The 21,149-nt window shown below is 31.7% G+C and overlaps 4 protein-coding genes across 6 annotated transcripts; 1 reads left to right on the top strand and 3 right to left on the bottom strand.

Annotated features, from left to right (window-relative positions):
* Positions 1–3,683: 3,683 nt before the first annotated feature.
* LOC129894403 (uncharacterized) lies at positions 3,684–5,714 on the top strand. The gene is made up of 4 exons (XM_055970082.1): positions 3,684–4,489; positions 5,062–5,154; positions 5,251–5,318; positions 5,391–5,714. The coding sequence occupies exons 1-4, from the start codon at positions 3,770–3,772 to the stop codon at positions 5,527–5,529; spliced, it is 1,020 nt and encodes a 339-aa protein (XP_055826057.1). The 5' UTR covers positions 3,684–3,769; the 3' UTR covers positions 5,530–5,714.
* Positions 5,530–7,840, bottom strand: LOC129894402 (protein NODULATION SIGNALING PATHWAY 1). The gene has a single exon (XM_055970081.1). It carries the CDS (start codon positions 7,548–7,550, stop codon positions 5,850–5,852), a length of 1,701 nt encoding a protein of 566 aa, XP_055826056.1. The 5' UTR covers positions 7,551–7,840; the 3' UTR covers positions 5,530–5,849.
* A 1,522-nt stretch (positions 7,841–9,362) lies between these two features.
* On the bottom strand, positions 9,363–10,259 carry LOC129894454 (auxin-binding protein ABP19a). Its single transcript, XM_055970162.1, has one exon. It carries the CDS (start codon positions 10,185–10,187, stop codon positions 9,561–9,563), a length of 627 nt encoding a protein of 208 aa, XP_055826137.1. The 5' UTR covers positions 10,188–10,259; the 3' UTR covers positions 9,363–9,560.
* A 3,549-nt stretch (positions 10,260–13,808) lies between these two features.
* On the bottom strand, positions 13,809–16,278 carry LOC129896562 (leucine-rich repeat extensin-like protein 3). 3 transcript variants are annotated; one of them, XR_008767996.1, is made up of 2 exons: positions 15,085–16,278; positions 13,809–14,130 (listed from the first exon to the last, which is right to left on the bottom strand). XR_008767996.1 is itself a non-coding variant. In XM_055972498.1 (1 exon), the coding sequence occupies exon 1, from the start codon at positions 15,800–15,802 to the stop codon at positions 15,299–15,301; it is 504 nt and encodes a 167-aa protein (XP_055828473.1). In that variant the 5' UTR covers positions 15,803–16,278; the 3' UTR covers positions 14,853–15,298. The 3 variants fall into 3 exon arrangements, 1 of the variants encoding a protein (XP_055828473.1); XR_008767997.1 differs by lacking the exon at positions 13,809–14,130 and adding an exon at positions 14,602–14,698; XM_055972498.1 differs by lacking the exon at positions 13,809–14,130 and having other exon boundaries at positions 14,853–16,278.
* Positions 16,279–21,149: the final 4,871 nt, after the last annotated feature.

Genomic DNA, 21,149 nt, shown 5'->3' with positions numbered 1-21,149 from the left:
TCAAAGGAATGTAGGTGTAAAGTGTAGGATCTCATGATAAAAGTGACCGAAAACAGCCGTCCAAAAAGCATAAAAGAAAGAAGATTAATTATTCAAAAAATAAGACTTGGGCAAGAAGAAGAGGCAAAAAGTGAAGGAAAATGGTAACTTTTCCTTGAAAAAGATGTTCACAATTGACAGCAACAGTTGAGAATTCTGGTTTATAACTGGCAATGAATATTCATTTGGCTACTTTTTCTTTACTATTAGTATGAACAAGTGACTATATTGGGGAGGAAAAGAAATGCACCTCTTTTCACATTCTTTTGGGATTTTCATCAGCTCATTTAATTCGTTCCAAGACAGGCATGGTTCTAAGATTTGGACCATTTAATTTGTCTCTCATGCTCAATTATATCAGATAAATTATTTTATCTTTATATGAATGATTGAAGAAAATATGTTATATATGATTGTGAATCATATCTCTCTTTTTATTACATGATAGGATTGCACATTGTTGCTCCTTACAGGGGAAACAGAAGGTAATGATAGTAGTATATCCTTAGCTGGCAGACGAAATTTGTGGAAAATCTAACAAGTCTATTGTTCAAGTAACAGCTCAAAGTTGTACAAACCCTTTGGTAATGGTATTAACATAATAATATGACATTTTCAAAAAAAATTATTTATATATACTGATTGATAATCATATATTAAAAAAGTACTTTTTATCATCAAATACTGAATAACAAACGATTAAGAGAGATATTATTGCACACGTGAACTTTGAACGATGACATTACTGAGAAGTACAGTAATTTATTTGGAATAAATTCATTACTTTCTTTCATTTATTGTCCTAACTATCAAACAAATATATTGTTGAACAATCACTCTACTAGACACTAGTAGTCAAATTAAGTCCATAGCAATAAAACACTTTAAATTGGATATTCAACTTTTTTTTTGGTTTCGTGTTCAATATTCAGACTAATTTGAATTCGTATTAGAAAATCACACTTTTAAAAAATAAAATACTTTCATTAAAAACAACTTCATATAAAGACATGAAATCGAAACTTCTAATTATGTATAAAAAAAATTTTTACTCTCCACGAGAAGCTTGGTAAAATATCTTTTTGTTTTTGATTTTTTAAGCAAATGATAAGCTAATATGGGATGGAGGAAGTAATTGCATATATTTATCATGAAGAGAAAGGAAAACCCACCAAAAGCTCATATATATTCACTTTACTTACCCACTCATGTTACTCACGTATGACAAATGAGTCATGATCCTATTTTTACGATTTTTTTAAATTTTCATTTTTTTTTTTTACTAATTTGGATTACCTACTCCCTCCCTTGGACTCTTTTTATTTGTCACATTTCATTTTAAGAGATATAGTTAAACTAATTTTTAAAACTAAATTGAATTAGAATAATTCATTATCTTTTAAATTTAAAATTTAGATGTTCGCATATTAATATAATAAAAAAAAATTATCTTAAAATATTAACCAAAATTTATATAATAAAAAAGAAGGATGGAAATAATAAGTTCACAATTAACCCAAATTCTGATGAGCGAATTGTGATAAACTGAACTAGTAAGTCACAATTTCAATCATAATGGGTCGTCCACCCGTTACTCCATGAAGTATAAAATACTCCATTAACTCAATTCTTTAATTTCAATTTATTACGTGACATGTTTAAGAATATAATATTAAAAAATATTTTAATTTATTCTACATATTTTTATGACAAAATTCAAAATTTATTTATTAAATTAAATTAAATTTTATATCAATTCAAATAAGATAAACAAATTAAAACGGATACCAACCAATTCTCCATCAATGTTTGAGTTAAATGCCTACAATTTCTACACGTTTTGGATCCGCTCTGAAAACAAAAGTTACCCATTTTTTCGGTTCAGTGTCCAAAAGGAATCTTGTTTACTGTTACAGTGTTCTAACAACACAGATACCAAGGTGATGAGATACTGCCATATCAGCAGTACATGTCCACAACAATCAAAAGATTTGTCGAGTTACATATAGTCAGGCGCGGCTGACTTCTTAGCTTAAGGCTTAAGAGGTTCTTAAATTTATTTTTTAAAAAATTGTACATTAACAAAAAAAAAATATTTTTTACTAAACAATAGAGAAATCATTTAAGACAAAAAATAATAAATTTCACATTAAAAAACTAAGAACGAACACAAACATTTAAGTAGTGGATTATCAATGTTAAGGTCCGAAACTTAAATTAAAATTTTAATTTGGCTATCATCACAAACAAGAAAAAGAATAGAACGTACATAACTTAATAGATGAGTTTTGAGTATGAATATGTCAAAAATATATACACCTTCAAATCAAATTTCTGATTAATTTCAATTATAATATTAATTCATTTTATAAAATAGCACTCATTGATTAATATCTAAAATAAATTATAAGAAATTAATATAATATATTGAATTAAAATAAAAAGAAAATCGATGCATGAATGTTTTTGTGTTCATGCAGTTTCAGAAAAAATTGAAAAAGGAATTCATTATGTTATCAATGTATATAACTTAGTTCCGATATAAAAAGAATATATAAAATTAAAATTGTAGGGTGAAGCAAATATAAGTACCAATTAATGAGTAAAGAAAATTATCATAATTTATAAACTTGTTGATATAAAATAACCTCAAACTAATAATGAAAAAAATATTGTTACAATTTTATTTATATAAATTATATGATATATAATAAAACTAACAATGATGATAATAATAATAATTAAAAGTAAATTTGGAGCCTCAAACTTTTCAGGGGCCTAAGGCAATGGCCTTACTGGCCATTGGCCAAGCCTTAGAGGCACCCCTGTTTACAGTTTGAAAAAATGGAAAAATTACTTGTACTAGACGTTAATCCGAAAGCGTATAATTTTACATGCCGATGCAGAAAAAATAAAATCTAATTAAGATAAGAAAGAGTTATGCATACAACTTATTATAAAGTGGGAGTAAAAATATGGAACTCTTTAATTATGTGAAAGTTATAATATGTCACATTGCTTTACTATAAAAGAGATCATTCTACAGCCATATAAGGAATCACTGATTGGTGGTGTGCTAACAGACCATCATATGTCAAGTTGTTTTCAAAAATGAATTAAACGTGATGAATAAAAAATATGCACAATGTCAGGACCCCAAGAGAAATTAAATTTGGTAGAGTGTATTAAAAGAAATAATAGATGTATTAATTTTGTGTATTAGTAATATCATGTTTGGTACATTTTTTCAATCTATACATTAGTTATACACTTTAATCTTTTTTACATTTTTTTCACTATATTTGTGGATGGTATCTTTATAAAAGATATTTTTTAAAAAAATTATACAATGAATATTATATTTAATACATTGAACCAAAAAATGCATAAGAAACAATCTTTGCATAATTAATATACAAACATTACTAATATACTTTATTTATCATTATTATTATTATTAGTATAAACTCTACCAAATGATTCCTAAAGTATTTTACTGTCTTTTTTGGTCTATTTAAAAAAGATATTTATAAATTTTCAAATCTTAATATTTTACGTGACACAAAATTTAAAATATATTTATAGTTTTAACATCATAAAATTCAAAATTGTCCATGTATTTTTAATTTGTATCCAGTCAAATTGGCAGTGAGTGAGTATATTAATGTATGTGCTTGCTAGCCTTTGGCAGATCCTATTGTTGTGTTGTGTTATCCTTTGAGGGGCAGTGATGGAGAGTCTGCGCCTCTGCTTCCACAATCTCTTATCCTTCCATCTCTCCATCATCTCCACAATTTTCCGGTGGTTACTTTCTCCTTTACCCACCATCAAACGCTTCCCTCTCTTCGTCCCCTTCCTCGACGCATATGTATCCCTCTTATTCCGATCCTCCAACTTATCACCATGCACTCTCGATTTAGACGACCAAACCACCATCCACTTCTGGGCTCCCAATCATCGCCGTTACAACAAGCCCAATCTCGTCCTCATTCATGGTTACGGAGGCGATGCAAAGTGGCAGTTCATGTACCAAATCAAATCACTGACCCAATCGTTCAACCTCTACATTCCTGATCTGATATTCTTCGGAAAATCGCATACGACTAGGAAGGAACGGACGGTGGAGTTTCAGGCGAAATGCGTGGCTGAAGGGTTAAAGGGACTGGGAGTGAGAAATTTCTCGATGTTTGCGATTAGTTACGGGGGATTTGTTGGGTATCGAATGGCGGAGATGTATCCGGAAATGGTGGAGAAAGTAGTGATACTGAGTAGTGGAGTGGCGTGCTCGAAAGATCAGAAGGAAGAGCAGCTGAAAAAAATTGGAAGAGATCCGGTTGAATTGCTGATACCGGCGAAACCAGAGGATCTGCATGTGCTGGTAAACTTGTCAATATACAAGTATAATCCTTTCAAGTGGGCCCCTGATTACTTTCTCCAAGAATTCATTGATGTGAGTCCCTTGTCATTTAAACCATGTTTAAAAATATTCATATCACAAACGAGAGGAAATAGTAATTAACTGACACTAATAAGTGATAATACTCCTATTTTTAAAATTGATTCTGCGCTTCAATAATTGGTTTTGCTGTCACATTTCTGATAATGGAAGTGTGTTTATGTAATTTTGTTGTTGCATGCAACATTTTAACTTATCATAATTAATCTATTACATAAGGTTATAATAATTAATTATTTTGAAAAGACTATCTTTACAACATGCAGGGAATTTTACGAGAGTGGGGTTTGATGGTATGTTGAGAGGTAGTGAGTAGACAATCAAATGGCAATGTTAGGCATGAATGTTTACTTTTGTACTTTTGAAATCATTTTCGTTATTTGAAGGAACTTATTTTTTCTAGAGCACGTGTTTCCAAACATTTACCCCAATCAAACATAGAAAATTTGAAAAAATATTTTCCTCTCTACAATCACACCCCGAGTCCACTAATGCTTAATTAACAAATTAAGATTACAGAGATCTAAAAAGTGGCTCTCTTGATGCTCTTTCTGTATTGTTTGAAGATGATAAGTAGGAGCTACCTGAAGGAGAAGCAAGAGCTAGTTCACCACTTGCTGTCCAACCATACAGATTCCATATTGCCTATCCTAAATCAGGTCAAACTCCTCCCCATATTCTTTAACAAATCAACACATTTATAGCAAAAGTTATCATAAAAAATACGTGTTTGTTGCTTAATGTGGTGTGTACAGGAAACTCTGCTTATTTGGGGTGACAAGGATAGAGTCTTCCCTCTTATGTTTGGCCACCAGTTGCAAAGGTACTTTCCAATTCTATTATATTTTTAAGTGGACTATTAGATTCTTCATACTGAGTTTGTATTAACTTATAGGCATTTGGGGCCAAGAGCAAAGTTGGAAATAATCAAGAACACAGGACATGCAGCAAACATCGAGTCTCCTGATTCTGTCAATGCTTTGATTAAAGCCTTTATCTTGCCGCAAAGCAAAGACTTAAATGCTTGCATCTGATGGACACTGGAGTTAAATCTGTCAATGCCGATCGATACTGCTAGGCTTAGCTGGGGCTTCTTGCTCTCTATTTATGTTACATACCTCTATTACTGCCTCACTGTTTGTAAATAATGAACTATTAATGGGACTTTGAAGCTTCAAGAACCCTCCTACATGTTATAAAACAAGTTAAATTTAATGTACGTTTCATGAATAACATCAACCAAAAATGCATATCAGCTTAACTTTTGACTTGTTGCCTCTACAAATACACTTATGAAAACACGTCTAACATGGTAGAAAGATACCATAAGGAAGTAAAATTTGACACTAAATAGCTAAATCTTCCATAATGAGCAGAATGAAATTGGCTGCCCTTTCCACCATAGATCCACACAACCATCTTTCTCTCCAACCCTCATCTCCCAATTGCTGTCGTACTTCCTCAACAACGCTCGAGCTCCGTCAATGACATCTTCACCAAACACCTCTTTTACATAACCAACACTCCTCATTCTTTCACACCATTTCTCCTTCCTTTCATTCATTTCTCCCATGTTCGTCAACGCCTTTGCTGCTTCTCCTTCCATCATCCTCCTTTCTTCACTTTCACGCCCTTTGTAGGCCACACTCGTAGAGTCCAAAAATCTCCATAAGTACTCCACTCGCCTTGAGAACGTCGTCGTAAAATCAGCACAGTTGTTGCAGCTACACTCAGTGTTGTTCTCGCTGAGAACTAATCCTTTCGGGTCCAAACTCTTCAATATCCTCAACAACTCTGTTCGATCATCCGGGTTAGTATGATTCAAATTATGCAGTCTAAATTGAGCACAGATGACTAAGGTTTCATCAGAAAAAGAATTTATGATTTGGGAATTTAGATTTTGAAGAGGGAAATTGTCCAGTCTGTTGATCTGTAGATTAATGTTAATAGCCTTAGCATAGGCTAGTAGTTGTGAGGAAAAATCGTAACCTGGTGGCCCGATTACAAATGGAGTGCCTCTCAATTCTCCGTTTTCTATAGTGGGCGTAATAACGGTTAAGCGAACCAGTGGTGGCGGTCCACCTGACCGCCGAGTCAATTCTTCAAGAAGAGTTGGCCATTGGAAACCATGAGAAACTCCAATGTCAAGGATGTGAAGGTTCTTTAGCCGATCCTGTTCTCCAATAATCTGGAGAACGGATGAATTCGCGATGTTATTGGGGATTCGGAACCAGGGACTAATGTCGTTGAAATTGATCAACGAGTCCCTGAAGAATTTATGATTGGCAGAAGCGAAATTGTTAACTCCAACAGATGCAGAGGATGCTGATGATGAGCCAGGGGAAGACAGATGATGAGTCAAGGCGCGGAGTCCGTGAGCAGCTAGCCTGTGGTTGGCGTCGCCTGTGAACGACTCCAGCTCATGGAGAACGCACAACAGATGTTGCACGCGGTTCATGTTTCCGACAGTGATTGCAGCAGCACAAGGGTTGAGCAAATGTTCTGCCCATCTTCCTTCTTTGTTGTAACTGTTATTTCCTGTCGCTTTTGTTGGTACTCTCTTGGGTCCTGTTGATCTTCTTACTTGCACTCCTTGGTCCACTATTGTATGAGCATCTTCTGCCTCAATCATCTGACGGTTCTGATTCTTATTCCTTGACACCTTCAGATTATGATCAGAGCCTGATATTTTCCTTTTCTTAGACAGATCCAACGGCTGCGGAGGATCCAATAGGATGGGCTCCAAAGGGATATTGCTGATCGCTGTGTTGACTGGGGAGCTGATGTTGAATGAGTTACAAGTATTGTCGATGATGATGTTGTGATTAACGATCTGATCATCTTGATCGGGAACCCACCATGAGTCCGCATAGAAATTTAAATCATCGGTGTAACTATAGGGCTCCTCGAGGAACGACGGAACATCAGATAAAGTACTAGCTAACCACTCTGAGATGGGGTCACAGTTGGAATTAGGCTCAGCTTCGTCAATGGCCATTGTATCACAAAACCAGGAAGAATTTTGATGAGAAAGGATGTTTTGGTGTTTGGTCATTGACTAGGCAAGTAGACAAGAGTTTATGATTAGAATTTGTTGTGTGGAATTGAAATAAGTGCTAAAACAAATGGTAACAATAGTTTTTTTTTCTTCTTTTTTTCAGAACGAGACAGAATGGGGCATATTTAAGGGGCAAAATTGCTGTTATTTTGGAAGTTATGCTGGTTTTTTTTTCCTGATATTATTTGTTTGATTAAGCTGGTAAATCTTGTCTCTGATTCGTGCTGTTATTTGACTTATTTTATGTCGTGTCACGATTGTTAAAGAGTGTTATCAATAACACAATTGGAGGATCTCAAAATACTTTGTTTTTGTTATCGATCATTTCAAAAGCTCAAGACGAAATTAACTAATTCATAAATTCTCATTTTACTTTTAGTAGAAATTATTTTTGAAGATCGCAAATACTTTAATTATGACATATAAATAGAATAAATATTTAATAAAAAAGATTATATCTTAAAAGAGTAAAATAGTCAAACAAACCTTCTGAGTAATATTTTTTTAAAAGGCGTGTAAATAAAATACACGGTAAATATTTTGAGACCGAAAGAATATTGTTTATCAAAGTTTCCGGGATGGTGACAGGTTTGTGTGTTTGAAATTTCAGGGGACGGCAATCTCTTCATCACCCTGATTAATTAAATCTTGTTTTTGTTTGATATTGCTTTCTCCCAGGCTATTGGCTGATGCACTTTTGGCATCTTTATTCTTTCCCCAAAACTACAATTGACCTCTAAACAACTCATAATACTACTCGTCTTTTTCGGGAAAATGTTTTTTTTTTCTATTACTACCAAATATCCTATTATTATTTATTAACACCATTTATAATCTTCATTGCAAGTTCTTTACAAAATCAACAAAAGTTCTCTTTTGGATATTATAGAGTTGGCCCATTTTGTTGTGGATCTTAATGATCAGGATCAATAAGTTCTTTTTTACTTGATAAGAGTTTGGCAATCTTTTAAAAGTAAATTATCATGAGAGGAAAGTTTACGGTGAAAAATTCCTTATATACATCAGTATTATTTAGTTGAACGAAAGAAAGTGTTGTTACGAAAGTATTGATCGAGATTGATGATGCTTGTTGTATTAAGGGAGAGAGTGGTAAAAACATATCTAATGAATCTTCTTTTTTGAGTTTTCTATTTGAATTATTAGGTGTTTACGTTTTCTATCTAATCTATCTGATGGTGTATAGTATACATTTTTTCTTGAAAATTGGTGTAAAATAGCACTCCATGCCGATAATTAAAGGAAATAATTAGAGAATTAAAAAATAAAAAGTTAAAAGGGACAATGGTCAAAAACAATGGAAATATCACTTTTTTTGAGTATTTCTTGAATTATCAAATATTTGTATTTTTTATCTGAACTATTATCAACTATTTATCAAAAAAACGTTTTAAAATTAAAAAGCCAGCTATCATGTGGACAAAAATTTATGGGAAAATTAAGTTTTCAGACGCCTTTTACGATTATATTCAAGCACTTAGTTTAGTCAATTTTAAGAAATCCTCTAATAAATAGTTAATAACAGTTTGGTTAGAAAACACAAACATCTAATATTTTAGGTATGATACTTGTTAAAAAAGTAATACTTCAGATTGGTTTTTAACCATTATCTCATTAAAGAATTCAGTAATGTAATTATTGATTGGCTAATGACTTTTTCAATTCATTTTTTTTTAGCTATATACTCTCTATTTTCCATTGTCTCCATCCCCGAGTGCTAGCTACGAGTTTACAGCTTTGTAATCTTTGACTTTCACTCGCCACATTTAGTTATATGATTAACATATAATATAAATTGGAAAAAGATTCTGTTCATTTCCAAACAAACAGAACTATAAAGAAACAAAACAACCTTTTAGAGAAAAACACAACAGTTACAGGAAAAAATCAACAGACCCAAATTACAAGAAGAAGACAAGGAAAATACTCAAAAACAGAATTTAAAAAAAAAAGAAAAAAGATTAACTGCTAAGACAATGCAATTGTTGCTTAATTAGTTCCTCCAAGCACACCCTTGAGTTTCTTAATTGTTGCTTCATCAAGGAATGTTGTTGCCGCAACCAACTTAGTTGGCAAATCATTAGCAAATAATGCAAAATCAGTAATCTGTAATCCAGGATTAGAGCTGCTAAAAAATACATAACCCACAGAAGTGTACCCAGCATCACTCACTTGAAAATGCAATAATCCTTGTGGGAAAACCATTAAATCACCCTTTTTAAGTGTTTTTAAGTAAACAGAATTTGCTGATGAAACAAATCCAGCAGTAATTGATCCTTGCACAACAAGTAAAATTTCAGAAGCAGCAGGGTGAGTGTGAAATGGGATTACACCACTTGGGGCCAAATCCAAACGGGCCGCAGAAAGCCCAAGACCATTAAGACCTGGAAATTGGGCCGCAAATGCTGGGGTGACTGCCGCCTTAATAATGCTTGCTGTGTTTCCAGCAGCACTAAGCCCAGAAAACACGAAATCGTCAACTGTTACATTTGTAACACTTTTGCAAGAATAACCAGAAGGTGATTCGGGCGCTTTTAAGTCTGCAACGCAGAAATCTTGAACAGCGGCATCGCTGCTCAAGATTAGGATAGCCAAGAGAAAGAGGAATTTAAACATTTTTTTCAATTTTTTTTTTGGCTAGGAATAGTTTAATTTCTTATATAAAGTTTGTGAGCAAGGAAGGTTAGTTTGTACGTGTGTATATATAGAGAGAGGGAAATGAGTTAGAATTTGGATATTGAAGTGCAAAAAGGGGAAATTAAGTGCCACTTGAATTTCTAAAGGGAATGGTAACCACAAGTTGTGTGATAGGGCTATCATCAATGTGGTATGTCATCTCCGTGGAAATTATGCTCACTAGTCACTTTTTGTTCCTATTTTTGGAAAAATAATTACTGTTATCGTAAAGATATGACAAATCTGTCTGAATTAACTCCAAAAATTAGCTTACGAGAGTAGAATTGTCTGAGTCCATATAAGCAACTCACGAGTCCATTCCCCAAACAATGTAAAATTGTAGCCCACTCTAACAAGCTTATTTGGAAATTCATTATTTGCTACTCACATTATTAGAATATTTATAGCTAACGAAGCCTGCGGGCTAGCTTCTATTTGTGCGTGTTTCTTCAAAGTTCAAACTATATTTAATTGTTAAAACTTTTCGAATTATGCGGAAAGTCAATTTCCATATACAATATGGTGTGATATTATTCACTTCTTGTTTAGCCAATACCGTTCCCCAAAAAACGATACTATATTAACAATATCCTTACATCTTATACGTTTTCTTCTTCTCCTTTTCAACTACCACTATAGCACACCCAACATTGTAAGTTGAAGAAATAGACAAAAAAAAAAAGTAGAAGAATAGAAAAAAGTTAAGGAATATCTTTTTGGCATTACATACATTATTACTAGTTCATTAAGAGTCATGTGGTCGATTGACATATCTTGATTTTCAACTTTATAGGTCTGACTTAATCATCAAAAAATCATTTCAAAGAGTATTAATCGCTTAGTGCATTGCTTTATGATGGCAAGATGTTGTTTCTCTTCTAAATTTCTTCACAATACAAATGATATACAAAGTTCAATGGGGCATCATATGGCCTTTCTTTAGGCCACTTTTCAAATTCTAAAATTAATTAATTCAATGAGGTTTAATGTCGCCTTTAAAAATTATTTGGATAAATATCTCTTTGTTATTTTTTGCAAATCCATTTAGCCAACTGTACTAATAGAGACATAATTTAAATAGCAAACTCAAAAAAAGCAAGTATTCTTGAGCCGAAGGTCTATCATAAACAACATATCTACCAAATAAGAATAAAGTTGCGTATAAACTAATTTTTTCATACCATACACCGAATATGTTATTGTTAAAAAAAAAATGTTGCAAATACCCATAAGGTGAGGGAATTGATTTAATGAAATGAGTGGTCCTAATTAAGGTCACATGGTGGGAAAAAGTAAAGAAAAGGAGAAGTCTATAAGAAGACATATGCTGACAGCTCGAATCCAGAAAGGCATCAAAGAGATAGTTGTATGACATAATGCAATATTATTAGCTAGAAAATGAATTATGTGGACAATAGCAATTGTCTTTCCTCTAAAGGATATCACCATTGAAGTCATGATATACACAAGAGGACAAACTATGAAGAAATTTTAGCCTTGATTGACGTTTGCTATGGTGCAATGCTACCTTGTAACAAGGGCGGAGTTAGAAATTTGAGTTTAAGGAATTTTTAATCTAAAAAAAAGGCGTCTTAACAAGTTTTGGATAAATTATTCGTACATATTTGATAATTTTAAACACAAATATATTAACTTTGGTTCAAAACTATTGGATTACGCCAACCTATAAGTAGAAATGTACGTAGTTCCGCCTCTGCTTTGTAACGAAACTTTTGACAAGATATGTTCTCCTGTTATATATTCAAATTATTTCTGTAGCACATAATCCTCAACCATCCTTTACGGTCGTTTGGTTGTTTGTTAGCTAGGAAGATAATTATTCATATTCATGTATTAAAACTAACATAGTTAATAATATGTTTGATAGCTATTTAGTACGCTGCTTCGTATAAATTTAGCATATTAGGTACGGTGTTTGGTTATCATTTTACAATTCCACATAATTAAAATATCTATAAGTTTTGAATCAATCTATATATTATTTTTCATGAGAATCATGGAAGATGCGAAATAACTAATAGTAATACAATGCAAAACTCCTAATAATATCTGGATTAATCTAATTAGATTCCGTAGGATAGTATTCTCACCAAACATTGACCCTCTTCCAAAAGTTATATTCTAGGAAATGTGCAAGGAAAGACAAATGGGATAATTGCAAGTTACAAATTAAAAAGATATTGCACACAAACATACAAATTTAATATCTAATAATAACGTTGTCCTAATAAATATGCATCTTCTGAAAAGCCATAACAGATTTAGTATCACATGAAGTTTGATTTTTGTTTTTGTCCAACATAAAAATATGTTCAACTATTGCTAGATATTATACATTTTATTGAAGTTCACTCAATATCAATTGTGGCAACAGATTAATTAATATATATTCTTCTTTTTTAGTTATTCAAAAAAATAAGAACCTCTCTTTGCACTACCGGATGTTGTTTATTCTTCCTTAGAATTCTGATACTCTATACAATTTCTTCTTATAATAATACTCCTAAAGACGACATTCAGTTTGGAACATGCAGAGATAGTTGTCCATATTTTTGCGACCAGCTCATGCATGCATTACATGGTGGCTCAAAAAATCTACCGTTGTCATATATTCCATACATCGCAATAGATAGATATCATATTCATGAAATATGATGCCTTTAGTGGTGACATGGAATTTGTAAAACTGGCCTGGCCTCAGACCTTAGTTGAGGAACTAGTTTGGGCCAATAACATAATACTGGAACAATGGCCCTAAAACTTAAAAATAACTTCTGGACTTCGGCAGTAATGATAGGGCAAGCCTAACATAATGACTTAAGGTACAATATAATTGCACAGATAGCCAATTTTAGGTCACCTATTTAAGGCATAAATTAAAAACTTTCCTTAAGAGTTGTTGACACTGAAGGCTAAAGCAATTCACAATGCGGTGTAGGCGGGGAGAAATAGAATAAAGAAGTTTCTACTGAGTGTAATACTTAGAGCAGCAGTATTTTAATGCTTTCATCTAAAGTGACGCTGATGGTGATAGAGGCACAAGTTCAATTTTAGAACCCACAAAGTTAGGTCATAGAGACAAAGCAAAAGCTTTCTAAACTTATGTCGAGTAAATTAGATAGTACACAACTTATGTCAGATAACTTAATTAATTCCTTGTGACATATATATAAGGAAGGGTATTATGTCTTGCGAAGTTAGGTCATAAATAAGGATATTTTGGCCCACAAATTTTCACTGAATAAACACAAGGGGCAAAAATTAAAGACAATCATATTTGATAGTAAGAATTAAAAACCATCTCGAAATAAGGGCGTCCGCGCAAAAAATTGATATAGAATTACAAGTCAACCCAGGAAAGGAAGAAAAAGAAATTTCCACAAAAAATTTTGAGACAAAAGGTATCGCCCACAACTTGATTTAGTTAAAATTCAAATATGCCATAAATAACTTTTTTGACTTCCTAAGAAAATCGTAAGACAGTAAAACACATGCATTGACACTTTCTTCACATTATTACAAAAAGAACGTATTTACCTGTATTTCATGATGTTTATAACTGTTCAAGTCAGACACATTCAATATAGAGAACAAGTAATTCTGCCTGTTTTTAGTTAATAATATGAGGTACAATATTATAGTTATATTATACCAATAAATATATGATTTTCTTGGTTTTGAATCTCTATGGTACAAATCAGCATTACAGCTCGACAATGACTAGTCATGCCTCTAACAACAAGTATCCTTGCCTCTCTACAAGCTACAAGGTCCACAGCTTACCAAACAGAAAATAGGTAATCTTTAATGTCCTTCAAAACAAATCCGGGCAAGATGTCATCTTAAAACTTTCCTTTATGACCTACAATATGAAAGATTAACAGTCAAAAATAGGCATTTCGTAGTCGCACACTACTATAATTTTTCGAAAAAAACAAGGCATGTAAACAGAACTTCATACCTCACTAAAAGTTTATCAAGAAATATTACTAACAAATCCAATATAAGTTTAAGATGGAGCTAATGTCAAACTAAGTCCTACTATAAATTATACACCCCTCATTCTGGGACCAATATGAAGCAAGCCTTGCGTTCTTTTGAAGTTTAAAGAGGATTACTTCATTTCCTAACTATCATTTAGATGTCTAAGAAAACTTTAAAAACTCAGGTTTCTAAAACAAATTCGCCATCTTTTTTCTCTTGTAAACAGGATATTTTTGGGGATATAGATACTCTAAGTTATGTTACAAATATAAACAACAAGCAACCAAAATATGGTCCTTGTTGAGACCGTGAAAATGATTCTTACAGATATGAGCAATCAAGTATAGAAGAAGACTATCATCCTTCACATATATGCCGATTCATCTATATTTCTCAAAGTTGTACGCCGATTCATCTATATTTCTCTAAGTTGTGCTAGTTCAGACCTAGTTAGGCAGTAAAGAAGGGCAATGGCAAATGAATTTCAGAAATCACAGTGGATATTGTGAATTTCAGTAGAATTTCGCAAAGTTGCAGAACAAGCCTCATGACAACATATACAGAAATATTACACATGTAATCATAACTGTAAATCACTGGTGGAGTCAATCATTACTTTAGGCTCTTATAAAGAAAAACTTCACCAAAAGTAACAGCCTTAATACAAGTAGGTAAACTTGCAAATATTGGCACAGAAGAGAAAAGATTAATTAGCCCTAGATCATTCACAGAATCATAAAGAAAACTGTAATATTCACAATAAAATGTCAGAAGGAAAATGGACAAAATCCCGCAAAAAGGAAAATTGCTAATAATGCCAATCAAGAATTACCAATTTACAAGAGCAAAAACAGAAATGTTGACACAAATCTTCTGCTGAATCCTTAATTTTTGAAATCCATGGAGTGCCATATTCGTTGCCAAATCCGCTGTTCAAAGAATCTCAATCTGTATAACCCTAGCTATATAAAACATGTTCCAAGAGCTAACAATAATTAGTCAAAGAAATTGAAGCCATAACAGATTCATCAAATGGAAATGTGTCTTCAGAATCTAGAATGTGCCTTCAACAATTGCCTTCTCTTGATTATCAAAAACGCCACCACACAGACCTGCAAGATCGCGGCAATACCCACAAACATTAACCCGAGCCTCTTCCCCCAATTTAGCTTGTTTTCCTTTTGTGCTGAGCTAGGTGGGCTTAACTTAACATTATCCTTATGGTGGTCTTGATGGTGGTGTGGATGTTCCTTTTCTGAGGTTTTGATCTTCGGAGGAGGTGGCGGAGGGGATCCTTGAATTGGTGGAGGAGGTGGAGGAGCCAATGGCGAAGGCGGGGGAGGCGGAGGAGCCAATGGCGAAGGCGGGGGAGGCGGAGGTGGAGGTGGAGGTGGTGGTGGTGGTGGAGGCGGCGGAGGAACAGACGGAGGCGGCAGCGGCGGTTGTAAATTAGGGGAATTCACATTTCCCTGAGACTGCACAGGAAGACTAAATAAACAGAAGAAGACCCCCAATATGAAGATTACCCAAGTCGACAATGACCGATCCATACATGGGCAACCAAATCTCAACAAAAATTAAGTCCTCCCAATCCTCATGTCATCTGGGTCGGACTCAAATCCCCCAATATTTTCCCCAAATCGAAAGAACTAGGGTTTACAACTGTTGATCCCCAGGGAAAAAAATAATTCCTGATCTTGAAATAAACAACTAAATGTTCCAAAATAATCACCCAAATATGCTGATAATTCAAGAATCTGACTAAGCGAGGTAATGGGTCGATAAAGAAAAATTTTTACCTCATATATTCACAAATATCTTGTTGTTGTTGACAAATTTCTTCCCAAAAATGGTCGTGATCCCCCTGTTATTCTTGAGAAATGAGGAAGATGAGAAATGGGGGACAACGAAGGGAAGAAAGAGAAAGTGAAAGAGAGAAATGGAAAGCGCAGGCGGGGGATTCAACGGTTGGTCTAATTTGGGAAATCAATCCACGATTTCATCGCCCGCCACTGTTAACTCTTAACACTGTAACCCCTTTATTATCAATTTCTAACTATCTTAATCGCTAAACAAATAAATAAATATTGAATAATAATATTAATATTTTTAGTGTAATTTCATAAAAGTGGTATTTGAGATAATAACATATTTAGTGAAATTTTATAAGTAAAGATATTTGGAATAAAATATATGCAAATCTAATCACTATCTTAGAGGTAGAGACTGTTTTTGATAGATATCAGTTAAGAAAAATAAAGATCAAAGCAGACCAAACAAATAGATACATGGTATATTAAACTATTTAATTTTGATAAGTTAAATTAATTAAGTATAAATATTTTAACAATGAAGAATTAGTTTTTGTTCCTATAGAATGATTGAACATGAAATAGAATAGTTAGTGCATTAGTTTTTTGATGATGGACTTCTTATTTAGAATTAAAGAATTTACATGAAAAATAATTTTAAGAATTAATTTCATCGAACTAACGAAATAAAGGAGTACTAATGCATGATAATACGAAAAATAATGGAACGTGGAGCTTCCTAGACTCTTGCTCTTCAATTATATAGTTATATTTAATTCATATTATTATTGTTAGAGGAAGCAATTTAACTTGCTAAATTGAATCTTAATTAGTGATTTTTGGTTTGAGCCATGACAATAAAAGAACTTATGTTTGAAATGTTATCTTATAATGCGAGAATTCAAATTCAGTTGGATCTCACTTCGAATATAGGACACTAGATGTGAAATAAAAAAAATATATATATAATTTTTTGAAAGTTGATAACGTCAAATCATACTTACAAATTGTTCTATATTTACTATGTCATGAAACTTTGTATAACTAATAATCATTTGGTTTTTTCATAAAACTCTGCATTACTAGTAAAAACGAATTAATATAGTATTTAATTTGACGGGTATAATTTATGTATTATAACAAGGAATAACATATATAACGTAGAGGGCATGTATTAATAAAATGTAGATAATAGCACTTCAAATGACAAATAACACTTTAATTAGAACACCTCGTCACATCATAATCTTCTACCTTTATATGATCGAATTTCCATCAAGTTAATATTTTTCCAACACATGACAAGTATTGATGAACAGGGGAGTAATTATTGCTCAAAATTTTACAAACTTAATCAAACCTCTTGTTTTTCAATGTTCCTCTCTAGTGAAGCGAACAACACATAAAAATTAACATACTTTGTGATAAAATAGTTAAAATTCTTCTATTCTTAACCAAAATTTTGGAGATCGAATTCTAAAATTATTGAGTGAATTTTTTATTTTTATCTTTTTTTAAAAAAAAAAAGAAAAGAGAACATGGCACGCTACCATATTCAAATCTCCATTTTTTTTCGACGACACACATACTATGAATCATTGATATAACGTTCAACGTTGTGGGCCTTGTGGCAACAATATTGGTCAATGAAATTAGTATAGAATCATGGAGTGTCACATTGAAGGCAAAAATATTATAGGCTATTTATTTAAATATGATTAAATTTTAGTGGACACAGTTATTTGATATTTATGTCAATAAAAAATAGCAGATGCTCAATATAATTAGACTTGATTTTAAAAGAAATATATAAAATGCTCCTATCTTAGAAAACCATGTTCTATGATTTGTGCATCTCACTCACCAGATATCTAGTGAATTAAATAAACAAAGTACAATTTTTAGTAAATCTGAATTGTGCAGTACCATAACGTCTGCCAGGGAATCCAATATTTCCAGCCCTACATGCTACTTATAATTATTTCACTCCACATATTTTATGTTATATTTCTTATCTTAACCAACTTATTATTCTCTCTGTATTTCCCTTTTCACCATTTGCCATAAATCATAACGATCTAAAATCAGTATATATCTAATTTAAAAATAAAAAAGATAGCTGTCTAAAGGTACACCAACATTGCAAAGAATAATTACACACACTTAACATATTCAATTATTTAGAGTCCATTATTTTACAAGTCTGATTTGTTGTATATAGCTTTTTCTACAAATCAGACAGCCTAAAATCTAGTAGGACTATATATACTTTTTGCAATAAAAAAAGTATCATTACCAAAAATACTAAGCAAAAGCTGAGTTAAATTATGAATTGTCAATAATTAGATCTATCCAGAAAAAAAAAAAAGTAACAGGATGATGGTGTGTGCTGTTCACAGCAACATATGAAGAAATATTGTATAAAAGTCCTACCTGCAGAGGATGAAAAAGTTCCACTCATAACCAAAAATAGCTTTATTGACTTAATCTTGAAACAAAAATTCTTGCAAAACCCTCCAAAGTGACCTACTTTAAAAAATTAGAAAAAATACCACTATTAATGTTATTAAGAAGGAAAACAAAGAACTGCATTGAAGTTTGAAGATCACTAGCAAGGATTTAAATGAATCTATGAATACAATTTAGGAACAAAATTTGAAAATTTCAAAGATATATAGTCCAACATAAAATATTATGTTACGTATTTCAATATATAACATTATATGGCGAAAATTCATATTAGTTTGTTAGATTACATATAATTTCTCTTGACATTATTTTATTTTTTTGCTTCATACCAAATACACACTTTGTGTATAATATGTGTATAGTCATATATAATAAGTGTATTATATTTATATATCGATTAAAAAAAGTAGATACAGTAAAACCTCTATAAATGCATATGCTTGGGACCGGGATTTTTTTTTCATTTATCGAGATTATTAGTTTATCGATAAATGCATAAAATATTTATTTATCGATAAATAATTATTATTTTAGAGAGTATTTTGCAGTATGTGTCATAAGAAAGAAAAAAAAATTGAATTAAGAATTTCAAAAGTTTAAATCTAGGAAACTAAAACGTGTAGTCTTTGCATATTTATTATTTAAATTTAGGAAAGCTAAACGAATATAGTGAAGTTTACTGTTTCTAATTGTATTCATGTATATAAAATATGAAGAGATTTTATGTTAACTATAAAAGAAAACAACAAGATGTTTAAAAATCATAATCCAATTATAATGTCGTCTCATTATTTGAAAAGCGTATAAAAATCATCTTTAATCAATAAAATAAGAAACGCAATATGTGAGTATAAGAAAGATAATCCAACTATTAGCCAAAAAGATTTGCAAGCATGGGTGAAACAAAAATTTAATTTGACTATTAGTCAATCAACAATATCGCACATTATCAAAAGGTCGGCAGAATATCTGTCAAATGAGATGAAAAATAGTTAAGGATGAGATTAATTTTAGTTTTTATGGAAGAAAAAACAATCAACTATAGAATCATATTTTAAAAAGAAATAGTTATTGATCTAGTATTATTGTCTGATTAAATATATATAAATTCTTGATGTATTCTAGTAATTATTATTTTATATTTTTTTCTGGGCCTTTAATACTTTATTTTTAATTATCATCCAATGCATTTAGAGAGAATATTACTTTAATATGACTAGCCCAAGTCGGAACCGGATAAAAATATTCATTTAGTCAGATTATTACTTTATCGAGATTTTACGATAGTGAATTTGACGTACTTTTTATGTAAAAATCTCTTTTATACTACATAACAACACACAAAAGCTTAAACAACAAAAATCTTGCACTGTTTTTTTCATAAATTTTAGTTAGTATAATCAACATCAATTATACATTTATTATATATTGGGTAAACTAAATCCACTTGTTTTTATGATATTTTTTCATGAAGATGGTGGAGTTTAAGAGTAGCCTGTTGAAAACTATTTGATACTTTTCATTACCCTATACTTGGAATTAGCGGTGTACATAGACCGGGTTGGTTTGGATTTTTTACAAACCAAACCAAACCATTTGTGTCGGGTTATTAAATCTATAAACCAAACCAAACCAATAAAAGTCGGGTTTTTCAATATCAATTTTTCTCGGGTTTTTCGGGTTTTTTGGGTTTCTCGGTTTTTTTGGGTTTTTCGGATTTTTCATAGTATCTAATAAAAAGCATAGAGCAGTGCTTCTTAAAAAGAGTTCTAGTACAAAATATCAACATATAAGATGGACGCAGAACACTGTTTGAAGTTTTAACTTTATAAGATGTTTTTTTTGTATATTATTTAGATGGGCTTTTCAAGTCCAAATATAAATGTAAGAAAGAAAACAAAAATTATAAAAAAAATTATAATTTTTTTAAAAATATTTATAAATTACATTTTAATAAATATTTTTATGTATAACATAATTTAAAAGTAGTATATCTATAATCGGGTCGGTTTGGGTTCGGTTTGACTTTTTTTAGTTAAAACCAAACCAACCCTATAATGGTCGGGTTTTTTTTTTCATACACCAAACTAAGTCAAACCAAACCACTAGTCGGGTTTTTTTTTCTGGTTTGGTTCGGTTTGTCGGTTTGGTGCGGTTTATCGGTTTGTGTAACGACCCTTAATGGTCGTTTTGAATACTAGGGCTTTTTATTTCATAAAAGACTCACCCCATAAATTTTTAATAGGTACTTTGGACTAATTGATAACTAAGGTTATTTAGTTGAGGGGTAAATTTAAATAACTAATATATTTAGTGGGTTAAGTTAATAATTTATTTAATACTCTATACCAATTATTAAAATAAAAGAATAGGATTTATGAATTGTAATACATAATTATTTTAATTAGAAAAGAAAGGAGAAGAGAAGGGTGTACCTGCAGAGGCGGACGAAGAGGCAATCGAAGGCCTCCTTAAGAAAATTTGTTTCAGGTGATGAATTGTTTTGTCAATTACCTGCTAGGATAGGATAAATATATATATATATATATATAGTATATTACTTAATGTCCATTTAGTATTGGGAAAAAGAGTAATGAATATGGAAAAGTTGAACTTC

This window comes from Solanum dulcamara, chromosome 7 (assembly GCF_947179165.1).
Source record: "Solanum dulcamara chromosome 7, daSolDulc1.2, whole genome shotgun sequence".
Classification (NCBI taxonomy): Eukaryota; Viridiplantae; Streptophyta; class Magnoliopsida; order Solanales; family Solanaceae; genus Solanum; species Solanum dulcamara.
Note: the sequence above shows the minus strand (reverse complement) of the source record. Positions and strands in the feature narration are given on the sequence as shown.

Bases quoted from the DNA above. Each gene is read 5' to 3' on its own strand.
- LOC129894403 (XM_055970082.1), top strand. From the start codon at position 3,770: ATGGAGAGTCTGCGCCTCTGCTTCCACAATCTCTTATCCTTCCATCTC. The intron at 4,490-5,061 runs GTGAGTCCCTTG...TATTGTTTGAAG, and splicing joins TTCTCCAAGAATTCATTGAT to ATGATAAGTAGGAGCTACCT. The intron at 5,155-5,250 runs GTCAAACTCCTC...TGGTGTGTACAG, and splicing joins TATTGCCTATCCTAAATCAG to GAAACTCTGCTTATTTGGGG.
- LOC129894402 (XM_055970081.1), bottom strand. From the start codon at position 7,550: ATGACCAAACACCAAAACATCCTTTCTCATCAAAATTCTTCCTGGTTT.
- LOC129894454 (XM_055970162.1), bottom strand. From the start codon at position 10,187: ATGTTTAAATTCCTCTTTCTCTTGGCTATCCTAATCTTGAGCAGCGAT.
- LOC129896562 (XM_055972498.1), bottom strand. From the start codon at position 15,802: ATGGATCGGTCATTGTCGACTTGGGTAATCTTCATATTGGGGGTCTTC.